This window comes from Thalassophryne amazonica, chromosome 2 (assembly GCF_902500255.1).
Source record: "Thalassophryne amazonica chromosome 2, fThaAma1.1, whole genome shotgun sequence".
Classification (NCBI taxonomy): domain Eukaryota; kingdom Metazoa; phylum Chordata; class Actinopteri; order Batrachoidiformes; family Batrachoididae; genus Thalassophryne; species Thalassophryne amazonica.
In genome coordinates this window covers 64,541,004-64,556,819 of record NC_047104.1, presented here as the reverse complement: position 1 = coordinate 64,556,819, position 15,816 = coordinate 64,541,004, and the positions used below count along the sequence as shown (strand labels likewise).

Below are 15,816 nucleotides of genomic sequence, written 5' to 3'. Positions count from 1 at the left end.
AAGACCTGGAGAAACTGCATTTCGTTCTGCCTGTAAGGGTTGAGTGACAATAAAAGTGAGTCTGAGTCTGAGTCATTCATTCTATGTAAACCAACACAGGTGAGGTGTGTCATGTGTTGGGGTTTACAGATAAATGTGCTTTTGTAAAATATGCCATTTTTTTTTTACTTGTAAAAAAAAAGGCATTTCAAAAAAAAAAAAAAAAAGCTAAGTTGTAATTACATAACCGGTGTCAAAATAAATAGAACACTGCCACCTACTGGACGCTCAGTACTAGGGTGAGTACTGCCATGAACACTACTGGGCAGTACATGGCAGTAGAGACCGTGAAAACTTGCCAAAACAAAATTCCAGATAATCAGTGTCTGCTACGTTTAAGATGCGTGGAATTTAATAAACGCAAACTAAATTTCAGACATCTTATATATATTACTCTGGAACAAAGACAACAGACAGTTTTGACATAAGCAGAACTCTAATAGCAAACAGGAATCGACGGCAATGATTCCAACTGAAAATAATGGAGGAGCAACCTGAGCTTCTTCTGGCATTTTTACATAAAACAAACAATAACGTCTATAAACCCAGAGAATTTAATTTAATTTAATTAGCTTATAATGCGCCAAATCACAGCAAAAACCGTCTCAAGGCACCTTACATAAAAACAAGTCAACATAAAATTTAATAAATAATTAAAAATGGAAAAAAAAATTAAAATACATAAAAAATAAAAACAGAAGTAAAAGAATAAAACAAATAAAAATAAAAACTATCCATAAGAAAGAGAATAAAAATAGGTTTTGAGTCTTGACCTAAAATGTCCACGGACTCAGACTGCCTCAGAATATATTCACGAGAGTTTTAGGCACAATATACAAAGAGTTTAATGCTGTTGTCCGTGTGGCGCCTGATCAGAGAGTCTCAAATGCATTTCTTCTGTCGTGAATGTACTGAGGTACCCATAATGCACCTGGGCACAGCATGTCCACACTAAAACCTTCAAAATTAGTCCATTACTTTTAAACTGAAACATATAGCTGATATTTTCACTTTATAAAACTTCAGACATGAAGCTAATTTAAATAACTTGTCCAAAATTAATTTGGTTAAAATTTTAACCATAAGTTAAAACCTCTGGATGACTTGGGTGATATTGCCAGCGTATCAGTATGGGGTCAAAAGAAGTGAGCCTTTTTTGTGACCAGTTCTCCTTTGCCTGCAGAGGATAGAGCAGTTTCTTCTACTAGAACCAGCTCTCCTCTGTTTATGGAGGATAGAACTGCATATCGACTATAAAACATTTAACAAGTAGGTGCTTAACTGATTTTAGATCTCATAAATGTTTATAACTATTCAGCTTTGTTTACCACATCTGCAAAAATACATTTGCGGTCTAAAAAGTATTGGACCAAAACTTATAGGAAGATAATTAGTCCGATGATGGTTTTCAAAGTTATCTGAAAAGCGAATCCGATAATGAAAACATTATCTTCGAAAATTAGCGGACTAGCGTAACTGTGCCCACCACTGCAGATGATGAACAACCAACGACCAGCAGTTCATTCATCAATCAAACCCATCTGATTGATTCACAGCCCCAGCCAACCCATCATCAACACCAACTCTGAATTTACTTTCCCCAAAGTGCCCAGATGGGAGGGGATATCATCGAAGCCTCCAGATCAAAACACTATCAAATGGAGAGAAAATCCAAAGAAGCTGGCTAATGTGTTTGCCACAGGACAATTCTGTGTTCCGTTTTGCAAGTAAGATTAAGCTTACTGAAGAGGGTTATAGTAACTTGTCCAATGTGAACAGACTTTTGATGGGCCATGACCCATCAAAAATCTGCCCAGACCATGCTCAGTGCATGCTGAAGTGGAAGGAACTGAACATACAGCTGAAGAACAACCTGGCAACAGACCATCAGGAGCTCAGGTTACTTGAGGCAGAAAACAATAATATGGCGAGAAGTCATCAAACGCTTAATTTCAATAATGCTGTCTCTGACGTCAAGGAATTTATCTTTAAGGGCCTCTTTACAGAGTCTATATGAGCCAGACAATGGAGCTGTTAGTGGAGTGCTATTATGGAGAATCATCTGGCCAAAACACAGAACGAAGCTTCCCAAACACACTACAGTGAGGAAAATAAGTATTTTACATGCTGCAGTTTTGCAAGTTCTCCCACTTAGAAATCATGGAGGGGTCTGAAATTTTCATCTTAGGTACATGTCCACTGTGAGAGACATAATCAAAAAAAAAAAAATGACAATGGAAATCACAATGTATGATCTTTTAAATAATTTATTTATATGTTACTGCTGCAAATAAGTATTTGATCCCCTACCAACCAGCAAGAATTCTGGCTCACACAGACCTATTAATTTTTCTTTAAGAAGCCCTCTTATTCTGCACTCTTTACCTGTATTAATTGCACCTATTTGAACTTGTTACCTGTATAAAAGACACATGTTCACACACTCAATCAATCACACTCCAACCTGTCCACCATAGCCAAGACCAAAGAGCTGTCTAAGGACACCAGGGACAAAACTGTAGACCTGTATAAGGCTGGGATGACTACAGGACAACAGGCAAGCAGCTTGGTAGAAGACAACTGTTATGATTATTTATTAGAAAGTGGAAGAAACACAAGATGACTGTCAATCTCCCTCAGTCTGGGATTCCATGCAAGAGCTCACTTTGTGGGGTAAGGGTGATTCTGAGAAAGCTCAGAACTACACAGGAGGACCTGGTCAATGACCTGAAGAGAGCTGGGACCACAGTCGCAAAGATTACATTAGTAACACACGATGCCGTCATGGTTTGAAGGCCCGTTTGAAGTTCACCAGTGACCATCTGGATGATCCAGAGGAGGCATGGGAGAAGGTCATGTTGTCAGATGAGAGCAGAATAGAGCTTTTTAGAATCAACTCCACTTACCAAGAAAACCATCCCAACCGTGAAGCATAGGGGTGGAAACATCATACTCTGGGGGTGCTCTTCTGTAAAGGGGACAGGACGACTGTACTGTATTGAAGGGAGGATGGATGGGGTCATGTATTGCGAGATTTTGGCAAACAACCTCCTTCCCTCAGTAAGAGCATTGAAGATGGGTCATGGCTGGGTCTTCCAGCATGACAATGACCCCAAACACACAGCCAGGGCAACTAAGGAGGGGCTCCGTAAGAAGCATTTCAAGGTCCTGGAGTGGCTTGGCCAGTCTCCAGACCCAAACTCAATAGAAAATCTTTGGAGGGAGCTGAAACTCCAAACCTGAAAGATTTTGAGAGGATCTATATGGAGGAGTGGACCAAAATCCCTGCTGTAGTGTGTGCAAACCTGGTGAAAAACTACAGGAAACATTTGACCTCTGTAACTGCAAACAAAGGTTACTGTACCAAATATTAACTGATTTTCACAGGTGTTGAAATACTTATTTGCAGCAGTAACATACAAATAAATTATATATATATATATAAAAAAAAATCATACATTGTGATTTCCAGATTTTTTTTTTTTTTAGATTATGTCTCTCACAGTGGACATGCACCTAAGATGAAAATTTCAGACCCCTCCATGATTTCTAAGTAGGAGAACTTGCAAAATCACAGGGTGTTCAAATACTTATTTTCCTCACTGTATCTTGGACAACAGACACAAAACGAGATCCTCCAAATAATCTCCTAAAAACAGCAGAATTGTCAGAAATTCAGAAGGCAAAATATAATGCAGTCATTCTGGACTGTTCTGCTAAAGCCCCTTTCACACCGGGGCTGCTCCCAGTTGCTTCCTGTGGTGTCATGACGACGCAGGAATATCTGCATCAGGTGCATGCAGAAGGGGGCACAGAGGAGGTGAGAACGCAGCCTGCATGTTCTCTGCACAGAGAAGTCAGAGTGCACAGTTTGGCTGCAGACAGACTGTGCACTCTGACTTCTCTCCTACTTTTTATTTGTCCTTGTGCAGAGCTGCAGAGCTGCGCTCTGAGTACTGTTATAGTTTATCTTTCCTCCTTTGACCGCGAGATGTAAGCAAATGTGGAGATGTCTGGAGTTCTACTTGATGTTGACATGTCCTGTCTCAGGACTTATGTCCTTTTTTTGTCCTTTTTTTTTTAAACTGTGATGTGAGAGTTTGAGCAGAGAACAAGGAACTAATGCCTGCAGCCAGACTTTTTTTTTTCTTTTAATTGTTCACATGTGCACGCATGAACGAACGTCCATGAGTGGACTAGAGATGTCCGGACTTTTTACTGGATATTTCTGGCAATCAGTCTGTGAGTAGGACTTTTATGGATTTTATTTAAACGCATTTGTGAAAGAGGAAAAGCTGCTGCTGCCTCAAAGTGCGTCTCTTCACCAGACAGCTCCACACAGAGAAGGAGCTGAGCTGCAATCAGCATTTTTTTTCTGTGGTCTTTTTTTTTTCAGCGTGTAGTTTTTACTGCATTAAGTACACGGTATAAAAATAATCCTGTGTGATTTATACTGCGGGAACAATGGAACACAGCAGGAATCATAAACTGGCTTCCGAGTCACGCCGGGTAACACCTCCTTGCCCCGAGTTACTCCTCTTTGCCCAGACTTGTGCTGGAACCACTTCCTTTCTGCGTCGAGCACAGGACGCCAAAAAAATTACACAGGTTTAATTTTTCGGTGCCTGACTTGCTTCCTCCTTTGCGCCCCTTGCGCTGTTGTGGCGCCGAGCTGCATGGTCTCGGCACTGAGTTGCTTCCAATGCAGCGTCGTTATAAGGACGCACGGTGCAACTGGGAGCAACCAGGAGCACCCCCGGTGTGAAAGGGGCTTAACATCAGTCACAAGGAGCAAATGTCTCTTGTTGTGCGAATTGTTGCATTAGCGCCTAAACCAGACATCAAAGAGTACTTTCTAAGGCACATGAAACCAGTCTTAATTTATCAAATGTTGTTCACAAGAAACCGAAGGAACTCGGCATTCCCTTTGAGAATTGTCGAGGGAACAAGGTGTTCAGGCCCGACTGCTACACCTGAATTCGAGAGTATTGTTTGTTTCTTGTGCAGCACATAAAATGAATCTCGTCATATCTGATGCTGCCAAGTCATCAAGGGATCCCAGTGGCTATTTTGGATATCTGCAGAAGCTGTTCTGTTTGTTTGTTTTTTTCTCCAGCAGCCACGCAGAGGTGGGACATCTTCAAAAAACATGTGAAAGTGACTTTGAAATCATGAAGTGATGTAAGATGGGAGAGCAGAGTGTTACAGCAGTCAGAGGTCAAGTTAAAGAAGTCAAAGAAGCTCTGTTGGAGGCAAGGCGAACTGTGACGGATCCTGTTGCAACAGAGACTCGAAGTCTGGCAGAAGAAGTGGGCTCTTTCACATTTTTGATCTGTTCAGTTGTGTGGTGTGAGGTTCTCAGTATCACCAACATGGTGAACAAGCTTCTGCAGTCAACGTCAATGCAGATTGACATTGCCACCAGGCTCATTGACTGCCAAAGCCTCCCTCACAATATACAGGCATTCTGGGTTTGCTGAGGCTGTCGCAACCGCCAAGGTAATTTGCAAGGCTTTAAATGTAGAGCCTGAGGTTAAAAGGAAAAGGCTGAGGAACGCAAAAAGGCAATTTGCCTATGAGGCTGCTGAGGAGCCCATCAGTGATGCCCTCAAAAGACTTGAGAGAGATTTTTGGTTTCCCCAACCATATTGTGGACTCAGCTTTGATGTCACTGCAGGAGCTGTTTGAGACCATGAGCCAGGTCACAGACTTGTTAGGAGTGCTGCTGGATTTCACCAGAGTCCATGGAATACCCAACAAGGACTCATGCAAACATTGCATCGAACTGCAGAAGACATTGACTGACAAAGGAAATACTGATACTGATGGATCAGAAATGGTCATTTTTCTCTATGACAGTAATCTACAAGAAGTGTATCCAGATCTCTGGATTGCTCTTCGAATTACATTAACTCTCCCTGTTATAGCTGCATCTACTGAGTAAAGTTTTTCCAAACTAAAACTCATTACAACATACTTGCATTCATCAATGGGGCAGGAACATCTAACTGGTCTTGTTGTCATCAGCATCCATGCCGAAGTGGTTAAGAAGCTGGTCTATGATGACCTAATCAGTGATTTTGCAGCTAAGAAGTGGAGATGTGCATATCTTTAGAGGAAAAGTGTGTGACTTTGAGCCTTAGTTAAGAAAGTTTACAAAATGTATAATATTATTTGTTCAGCAACAGAGGTAATATAGTTTTTTAAAATATATCTTTGGTTTATTTAAATAAGCCTTGTTTTGGATGTTTTATGCTACATTTGCACAGTCAGTTGAAGTTGTGAGACATTTCTATTTCTAAACTCCTCGTTAAGAATTTCTACTACTTGTGTTGAAAGGTGCAAATTCTATTTTTGCTTTTTTATGTATACACTATAACTGAATCGTGACTGGTTTCAACAACAGTAGTAATATTTATTTTTCTGGAAAAAATGTTTAATTTGACGAGATTTGGCCTACTGGAATAGATTTGGCACTTTCAGGCACTTTGTGTGTGTTTTGGCTGTTGTACTTACTGTGTTATGTTATGTGGTCATTTAAATGATTGAAGATCCTTTTCTGAAGTTTTATAATTAATAGTGTTGTTGTTATTAGTATAAATTATAACAATAAAAGCTAGACTGTTATTACTGTTTGTTTTATCGGGGTGGGTGCACCTTAAAGCAACTGTGCTTAGGGCACCCAAATGGTTAGCAGCGGCCCTGCTATTTATTCATTGGCTACATCACAGACTCCACTAACATTAACTTGTCAGATTGTCTGCAGGACTAACCAGAACTGTAATTTTGTGTCTTAGCTAAGAATAAATATGCTTATCAGACTTAGAATGAAAGTAGACAGCCTAAAGGATCTCGTGGATATTTATTTTTGTGTGACTTCCTTTTCTATTCCAAACATCTCCACTGTACAAAAGCCATGGGAGCATAAACAGCACTGTGAATGCTCACTCACCAGCGGGCTTGGTATCCTCTGGTGAACCTCTGGATGGTGATGGCAGCGCTGCGCTGGCGAAGATACTTCTTTCGTGCCAACCAGCAGCGAATAGTTTTTTGTATGCGGATGCAGGCAGCGCGTAACTTGTCTGCTCTCAGCTTCTCCAGGTAAGCCACTTGACCAGCCCGAAAGAAGATCTTGGTTTTACCAAACTGGTATTTGTCTTGGTCCTGAGGAAAGAGGGGAAGCAAATCTTGGAGGTGGCACATCTGTTAGATTAACAAAATGTGCTAAGCGTTCTTCGGAATCACTGACACACAAAACTGTCCCCCCAGATCTGACGTTTCAGCCCCATGTTGCTGTGTTTTTTGTTTTTTTTTTGGTTTTTTCGAAACACTGCATGTTCATGTTTAAAATTAAATGACAGACAATATAAATACTCAGATTTAAATTTTTGATGGTTTACTGTTTTTTTGTTGTTGTTTGTTTGTTTGTTTTTTTTGCAAAAAATAAAAAATAAAAGTCTGACCTGCACTAGTTTCTCCAGAACGTTCTTGCAGGTCATTTTCTTGTCAGGCAGCACATCCTTCTGCTTCATCAGCACTCTGTAACGGCTGAAGAACTCCTGATAGGTCCATCTGAGATGCACAAAATTTGAGTCAGAAGACTTCCACGTCCTAAACATTTCATGTTTGTACTCTGCTTTTTTCTGCTCTTTAACGACCTGACCTGCCTGAAGAACCTCATCTTATTCATTTTCATTGCCTGTAACAGAGCTTTCAAATATCATAAAAACCCAACATGCTCACTGATCCATGTTCTTGCTCTGAAAGATTTTTATATTTTAAAGTCTGCTCATAAGTTTGAGGATTTAAAATGACAGACAATAACAGATGTTAACATGATCAGAAAAATTAATATGAAACCAAGTTTGCTGTACAGGGACAAAAAACCCACAATGAATCTTGAGTGACAGCAGATAATTAGCATTGGTTGTTGATCACTGAGCTGTCTGTCTGCACTGTTGTGAGGGACTCACATGCATTCATGCATAACCTATATGCAATACTGACCATTAACAGCAATTTATATTTTTAAAAGTCTTAAAGGGAAGAGAATAAAAAAACCTCAACGGTGTGTGAGAAGGATTATGACATTTGCTGAGGTGTTTCAGTACCTGGATGGGAAGCCTGCAGCCGAGATGCGGATGGTTTCTAGGACGCCGCATGCTCTTAGCTGCTGCACTGCACGTTTAGGATCAAACCTGCCACGAATTAACAGCCACAATCTTAACATGACTACCACGAGTGACATGAATTAAAGTGACTAGACTGGCAATGTGGCCCAACTACTACGTTTGCAGGAAGAGCCATAAGTTTAAAATAGCTTAAGCGCATAGAGTGAAAATAGACAGACTCACGAGAAGGGAAGCTTGAAGTCGTTGGGTTTGATACAGCGGACATAATGTGGAGTGGTTGCATTCATTGTCTCCATCAGCATTTGCAGAGAGTTCCGAAACTGCAAAGAGAAAACTGTCATCATCACAAACATCTTTTCAGTATTCATTTAGTTTATTTTTTACAAACTGTGCTCAGACCCGGTGCCTAAACAAGGCAGGTCTTTATTCAAGGCCAGTGATTATTAACAAAATGCTTCTCGCTGCCTGCATTGTAATATGCTACATTTACACATATTCCTGGGTATGAAGAACCAAACAGCTTTAGATCAGAGCCTTCTGCATCACCGCCTACCCTCTCTGAGACCCGTCAAAACGACGGAGACCGCAAGAGCTGTGATTGGTCACTTTTCTGGTTTCACTCCATACTCTCCAATCATATTTTAAATGTTTTTCCAGTGCGTACATCGATTAGATTTCGATCTTGGATCAAGTAGAGGAACATTTGGCAGAAAAGTCCTCAAATATGACCAACTTTACAACACGGAGTCGAAAAACTACAAAGATGTTCAAATGATCCGCAATTCATGGAGAAATATTGCACGTACCGTAATGTTGGTTTGAAGGTTGATGATTATATAAAGAAGTGGCGGTCATTGAGGGACAAATTGGTACAGAAAAAGTCGCTATTACTGTGGTAAATTGCATTAAGACACCTACCAATGCGATGGAGAACTTCAAAAGGGTCACGCCCACATCGATGTCATTGCATGGCCACAGAGTTACGGAGTTGTAGAAGCATAAATCTGGCTTTAGCATTTTAAGGTACCACTATGCAGCTGACTTAGAAAAAAAAAAACAGTGATTCGACCAAATGTAACCTTTTTAATGCACATAATGCCTGGCGGTTATTTAAGGTAGGCGTTTATTTTTTTCAGACAAAGTTTTGACCCAGCCATTAAATGAGGCAAGCCCTTATTCAAGGTCAGGTTTTTAATCAAGGAAATACAGTAAGTCAGAAAAAGAATTTTCTTTGGCACTACGTTATTCCTGAGCAGTTAAATAAGATTTATAATATGATTTTGCCAATTTGATCAAAATTCGCGCTGTCTGGAAACAATTTAGAATTTTGACCCCTGAAGGGTAGAAATTCAAGCATGAGACCATGGGTTTCCTCCAATCTGTGTGAGGAATGTTGGGAAGGACAAGGCGACTGCCAGTTGGAGTAAAGAAAGGGAGTGCAACATCAGCTGGCTGCTTGCTCAACCAACATATACAGTAGTGTTCAGAATAATAGTAGTGCTATGTGACTAAAAAGATTAATCCAGGTTTTGAATATACGTATTTCTTACTAGCTGGGGTACCCGGCGTTGTCCAGGTTAACCTGTTTAAGATATAATCTACAAAATATTCCAAAGTTTATATTTTGTCATAATTGTAGATATCTTATAAGTATATATGTAGTCCGAATAGGCAAAGGTTTGAACTAAAAACCCAAAATAGGTGGAATCCCCAAACCAAGAGAGAAAACTGAATTTTGCTGCATGCAAGAAACAACAATGAAGTTCTTCAGACTTTATATTGCAGATCAAGTATGCTAATAATCATTAATCAGAATTGATGTTATGACCTTTATAATTGTTGATACATTGCAAATCTAGTTTATAAGAATGCTACAAAAATAAAATGGCTTTTAAGCAAATGTTAATTTTGGATTTGAGATGTTGAATATATATTTAAATGTAGCTTTTACTGACCAATAGTTCTGAAGAGCCTCTTGGTAGACAATGTTCCTTGTCCTTCTGTCAGGAAGGTGGATATACAGCTGATTGGAGTTACCAACTTTGGACCATCTGACTAACTAACTGTGGAAGATCGCAGGTTCTGCCATATTCAGGCCAGCCACATTATCAGCAAAAGTAGTGGTTTCTTTTTGCACACTTTGAGGCATTCCATCTTTAAATGGTGTAAATGTTGCCTTGTATATTTCTTAAAGTTATGCATTAATTGGTATATTTCGAGAACAATCTTTTCAATTGTAAAAAAAGAGGTTTGACCACTAAAAACAGTTTGAGCCATGAAACATCAACATACCAAAACTATTAGATCAACCCCAAAGCTAGTGCACTATTATAATAGGACAGCAGGTTGTGAAGCATTGATAAATAACAAAATTTAATTTATGATATTTACATCATAATGAGCAGCCTATATACAACGCGCCATTGGAGAACACAAGCTCTATGCCCGCTTACTGCCTGATTGAAAGGGTGCTGCCCCATCAGCAGTTAGAACTACATCACTTTTTCAAATGATCTGCAGAGTGCCACTGTGATACAGAAAACATGCGTTTGCCTGATACATTATGATCAACGCTAGGCAAGTGGTACACATCATGTACACTCGACACCTTTATTTTTAGAGAATGTGCAAATGTTTAGAAATACATGTACAAATCGCAAGAAAAGACAAAGCTTGATATTTTATCCAGTAAACTTTTAAAATTTAATTTACAGCCTTCCAGTAAATTTTTAAAGTTTAATTTACAGCCTGTGGTTGAAAGCTCTCTGCTAAGAGTGAAAACCTTCATTCCAAGAAGGAATAGGCTGTATTCTGATAAGTATTATATCATAGTGATTGTGTATAAGTTTTATCAAAATTCATGTGGATTGACCCCCCCCTTCTCAGCCACCAATGCCTGGCATGGGGAGAACTATTAAAATTCATGTGGATTGACCCCCCACCCCCTCTCAGCCACCAATGCCTGGCATGGGGAGAACCCATCTACATCTCTGAGCTGGCACCTTATCTGCAGGTCTAAATCCTTGTTCCTGGGGACAGCATTATGAAGAGTTTACCCTGTATTTATTTTGAAGTTGATAAACATAACGCAGTATTGGCCATTAGGTACAGAAAAATCTCAATTTGAGGGTGCATATTGCCATAATGATTAAACCAGATTTAAGGACTATTTTTAAGTAGGATGGCATATCTACTCATTCACACATGGTGTCAAATATCATGGGTATAATACTGGTAGAGGGGAGTATGGGGATAAAGCACATGGAAGAAAGTTACTTTGTATCGAATTGTGTATTTATATTCTTACAATCAAAATGTTCAGTATATGATTAGTCAGTAAATGACAGAATACTCACATTTGTTTTTGCTATAAACAGGTCTGAAAACACTAAAGTTTGTAGAGTTGTTCAAATCTTTTCAAGGAGAGTCAAACAGGTTTGTAGAACCCACATGCAGCATGTGCAGAGAAAGGATGCATTCATATCAAGGGGGATATTTGAATCTGCTTGGTTATACAACCAAGCTGGTATGCACACCCACGCTATGTGTGCTAGCCAGCAGCCAGCAGCAGATAGCCCAGGAGTCTGGGCTCTGTTTATAGCAGTAGGCAGGCTACTGAGCTCCTGCATATATGCACAGGGCCAGCGGCCAGCTGTTAAAGCTGAGAGATTTGTGCTGGAGTACAAATGCCACTGAGGTACATATGGTTGAACTGTATGTATCACATTATTGTTAATATTGTTGTCTTAATACTAATTTTTTTGTATGAAAATAGTACCAGGTTGTAGCCCATGTCATGGTGGTTCAGAATATGTAACTTTGGGGAGTTCACCTTTTGTAGTTTTAGAGCCTATTCCGGACAGACAGAAAGACAAAAGTAGCCATTTATGTATATAGACTGTTACATGGGAAACAAGGTACCAGTAGATTCTCACAAATCCAACAAGATCAAGCATTCATGATATGCACACTCTTAAGGCTATGAAATTGGGCTATTAGTAAAAAAAAAGTAGAAAAGGGGGGTGTTCACAATAATAGTAGCATCTGCTGTTGACGCTACAAACTCAAAACTATTAAGTTCAAACTGCTTTTTAGCAATCCTGTGAATCACTAAACTAGTATTTAGTTGTATAACCACAGTTTTTCATGATTTCTTCACATCTGCGAGGCATTAATTTAGTTGGTTTGGAACCAAGATTTTGCTCATTTACTACTGTGCTTGGGGTCATTGTCTTGTTGAAACACCCATTTCAAGGGCATGTCCTCTTCAGCATAAGGCAACATGACCTCTTCAAGTATTTTGACATATCCAAACTGATCCATGATACCTGATATGCGATATATAGGCCCAACACCATAGTAGCACAAACATGCCCATATCATGATGCTTGCACCACCATGCTTCACTGTCTTCACTGTGAACTGTGGCTTGAATTCAGAGTTTGGGGGTCGTCTCACAAACTGTCTGCGGCCCTTGGACCCCAAAAGAACAATTTTACTCTCATCAGTCCACAAAATATTCCTCCATTTCTCTTTAGGCCAGCTGATGTGTTCTTTGGCAAATTGTAACCTCTTCTGCACGTCTTATTTAACAGAGGGACTTTGCGGGGGACTCTTGCAAATAAATTAGCTTCACACAGGCGTCTTCTAACTGTCACAGCACTTACAGCTAACTCCAGACTGTCTCTGATCAACAATAAGAAATATACTCAAAACCTGGATTAATCTTTTTAGTCACATAGCACTACTATTATTCTGAACACTACTGTACAAGATGGCAGAAAACATTCCAAAAAAGCTCATTTCAGTATAAAATCTAATAGGTTTCTCATATGTTTTGTAAAAGTTATCAAGAAAAAACAAAAAAACACTTCTAAATCTAAAAATGCTGTTTTTGAAACCAGATAACACCACTGAAGTGTTTTACAAGACACTTAACTGATGTCAGTGTGCACACCCCAGGAATGCAAGCAAGTGGGTTTAGGTAATCTCAAAAACTCACACATGCTCCCGCAGTTCATCTGCATGATGGCGAAAAATGAACAGGCAATATTGCAACATGTTAAAAAAATGTGAATCTATGTATATATCTATGAAGATTTAGTGGCTTAATGGGGTTCTGAGCAGAAAATGAAGCAACCCTCCCACTGTGCTCTGAGCTTTTCTGCTTTCTGTTACATGCCCCACCTGGCTGCATCCACACATTTATTTGCATGAGTTTTCTTCTTGTGTAGACATTTAGTGTATGGGAGTCCATTAAAAAAAAAGTCAATAAAAAACAACAACAACAGACAATTGGAGGATAAGAATGCCTCCAACTAATAATGTGGTTAGACTACACTGCACACACACACACACACACACATATACATATATATATATATACTTTCCCACATACAGTTGTTATACATGTTAAAAGGCTCCAACTGCCTTTTCCTCTGCTCCATATGGAGGTGTGAGGTTTGTGGAGGAGTGGTCAAGAAGGGAAGCATTATTATGTGAATTCTAGTGGCTTAAAAATTATTTAAAGCACCTTTAAGAGTACTTTATCAATATGTTAATATATAAAGTCCTTGCAATCACTGAAAAATGATGTAGTTAATCACTGAAAAATGATGTAGTTAATTTTCCTTCTTAAAAATAAATCAAACAGTCAGTCAGAGCTGCGTGTCGTCAGAGCGAGCTGCAAAACGTTTGTACCTGAGTTTTCAGAGGTGGTGTTTGTGGTTGCCATCTGCCACGCCGGTGTTTGCCAACCCGGACAGTGGGAATACCACCTCAACCGGCAACTTAGCCCCGCGACTGGACAGCAACAACGTCCGAGGCCCGCTCAACGTGGTGAATTCACTGAGGCCGCGTGCTGCGTCATTAGAGCCGCGCGTCACGAGTGCCGCTTCCCCGAGGCCTCGTGCAGCCACCGCGGATCCATCAGCGCGGAAACACCGAGGCCGCGCGGCACCAGCGCAGTGCAGATCCATCCCGGTGACAAACAACGCAGGCTGTTAACATCGGCGATCGACAAGCTGCTCAGAAGCCGACCATGGGGCCTAAGAAGGTTCTGACAGCGGAGGAAGGTGGCGATATTAAAAAATCTCTGGACTTTCTATCAGAGGAGATTTCTGTTGTGAAGCAGCAACAGAAATCAATCATGGATCTGGTGGAGGAGGTGAAGGCATTACGGCTCCAGAATGCCGAGAAAGACCGGCATCTGGTGCAGCTGGAAAATAGAGTGGCTGAATTGGAGCAGTACACCAGAATTAACGACGTCATCATCACAGGTCTTCATATCAAACCACGGTCCTACGCACGGGCGGTAACAGATGAGAGCGGAGGGGAGCCCAGTGAACAGGAGGTCAGCTCTGTGGAAAAACAGGTTGCTGATTTCCTCCTATCTAAAGGTATAGAAATGGATTTAAATAACATTGACGCGTGCCACCCTCTGCCCCGGAGAAATGACGGTGATAAACGAACCGTCATCATGAGATTCATCAACAGAAAACACAAAACAGCACTGTTAAAACAAGGAAGAAAACTGAAAGGGACAAACGTATTCATCAATGAACATCTCACCAAACGGAATGCCGACATCGCCAGGAAAGCACGCTTCTTGAAGAAACAGGGAAAAATCCAGCACACATGGACTTCAAACTGTAAAATATTCATCAAACTGAACGGATCACCAGAACAAGCAAAAGTCATGGCAATAAGGAACATCGAGGAGCTGGACAAATATGAACAATAGTGTTTCTTAAAGCGAGGATCTGGACAAATATGACCAATAAGGTATGAGGACACAAACACATCACAACACCATGACACAGACCAGAGGAACCTATTCATCTACTACCTATTCATCTACATCTGGAGACAAGAAGGATATAACTCAAAGGATTGCTGATCATGGAAAACTAGAACTGAGAACATTTAAATACACAGACCACAATGTACTGGACTTGGAGCACGATATAGACCCGGACAATAATTTCTTCTCAAATATCAATGACAGTTGTTGCTATTATACAGATGAACAGTTTAATCAGATCATTAGAACGGATAACAAATTATCAATAATCCATTTCAACAGCAGAAGTCTATATGCAAACTTTAACAACATTAAAGAATATTTAAGTCAGTTTAAAAAAATATTTAACATAATTGCTATATCAGAAACATGGATCAATGAAGATAAAGGAATGGATTTTGAACTGGATGGATATGAATTTAATTGTGTAAACAGAAAAAATAAGAGTGGAGGAGGAGTGGCTGTGTATGTGGATAAGAACATGGATTATAAAATAGTAGACAATATGACAACTGTGATTGATAACTTATTAGAATGTATAACTATTGAAATATGTGAAGAAAAAAGCAAAAATGTATTAGTCAGCTGTATATATAGAGCACCAGGATCTAGTATTGAAACATTCACTGACTGTATGGGAAAAATGTTCTCAAAAACTAATCAAAAAACTGTGTTCATTTGTGGTGACTTAAATATTGATCTGCTCAATCCAAATAAGCATAAAATAACAGATGAATTTATCAGTATAATGTACAGTATGAGTTTATATCCAAAAATCACCAGGCCAAGAGGAATTACATCCCATAGTGCCACCTTAATTGATAATATATTCAGCAATGATAT

The 15,816-nt window shown here is 39.7% G+C and overlaps 1 protein-coding gene across 3 annotated transcripts in view; it reads right to left on the bottom strand.

Annotated features, from left to right (window-relative positions):
* Positions 1-15,816, bottom strand: part of myo5aa (myosin VAa) — a 208,208-nt gene that overhangs the window by 59,896 nt on the left and 132,496 nt on the right. For all 3 annotated transcript variants that reach the window (XM_034186870.1, XM_034186852.1, XM_034186861.1), the window contains exons 16-19: positions 8,394-8,491; positions 8,151-8,237; positions 7,503-7,611; positions 6,992-7,203 (exon numbers count right to left, since the gene is read on the bottom strand). In XM_034186870.1, coding sequence (XP_034042761.1) covers positions 6,992-7,203; positions 7,503-7,611; positions 8,151-8,237; positions 8,394-8,491 — 506 coding nt within the window. The remainder of the gene's footprint in view (positions 1-6,991; positions 7,204-7,502; positions 7,612-8,150; positions 8,238-8,393; positions 8,492-15,816) is intronic.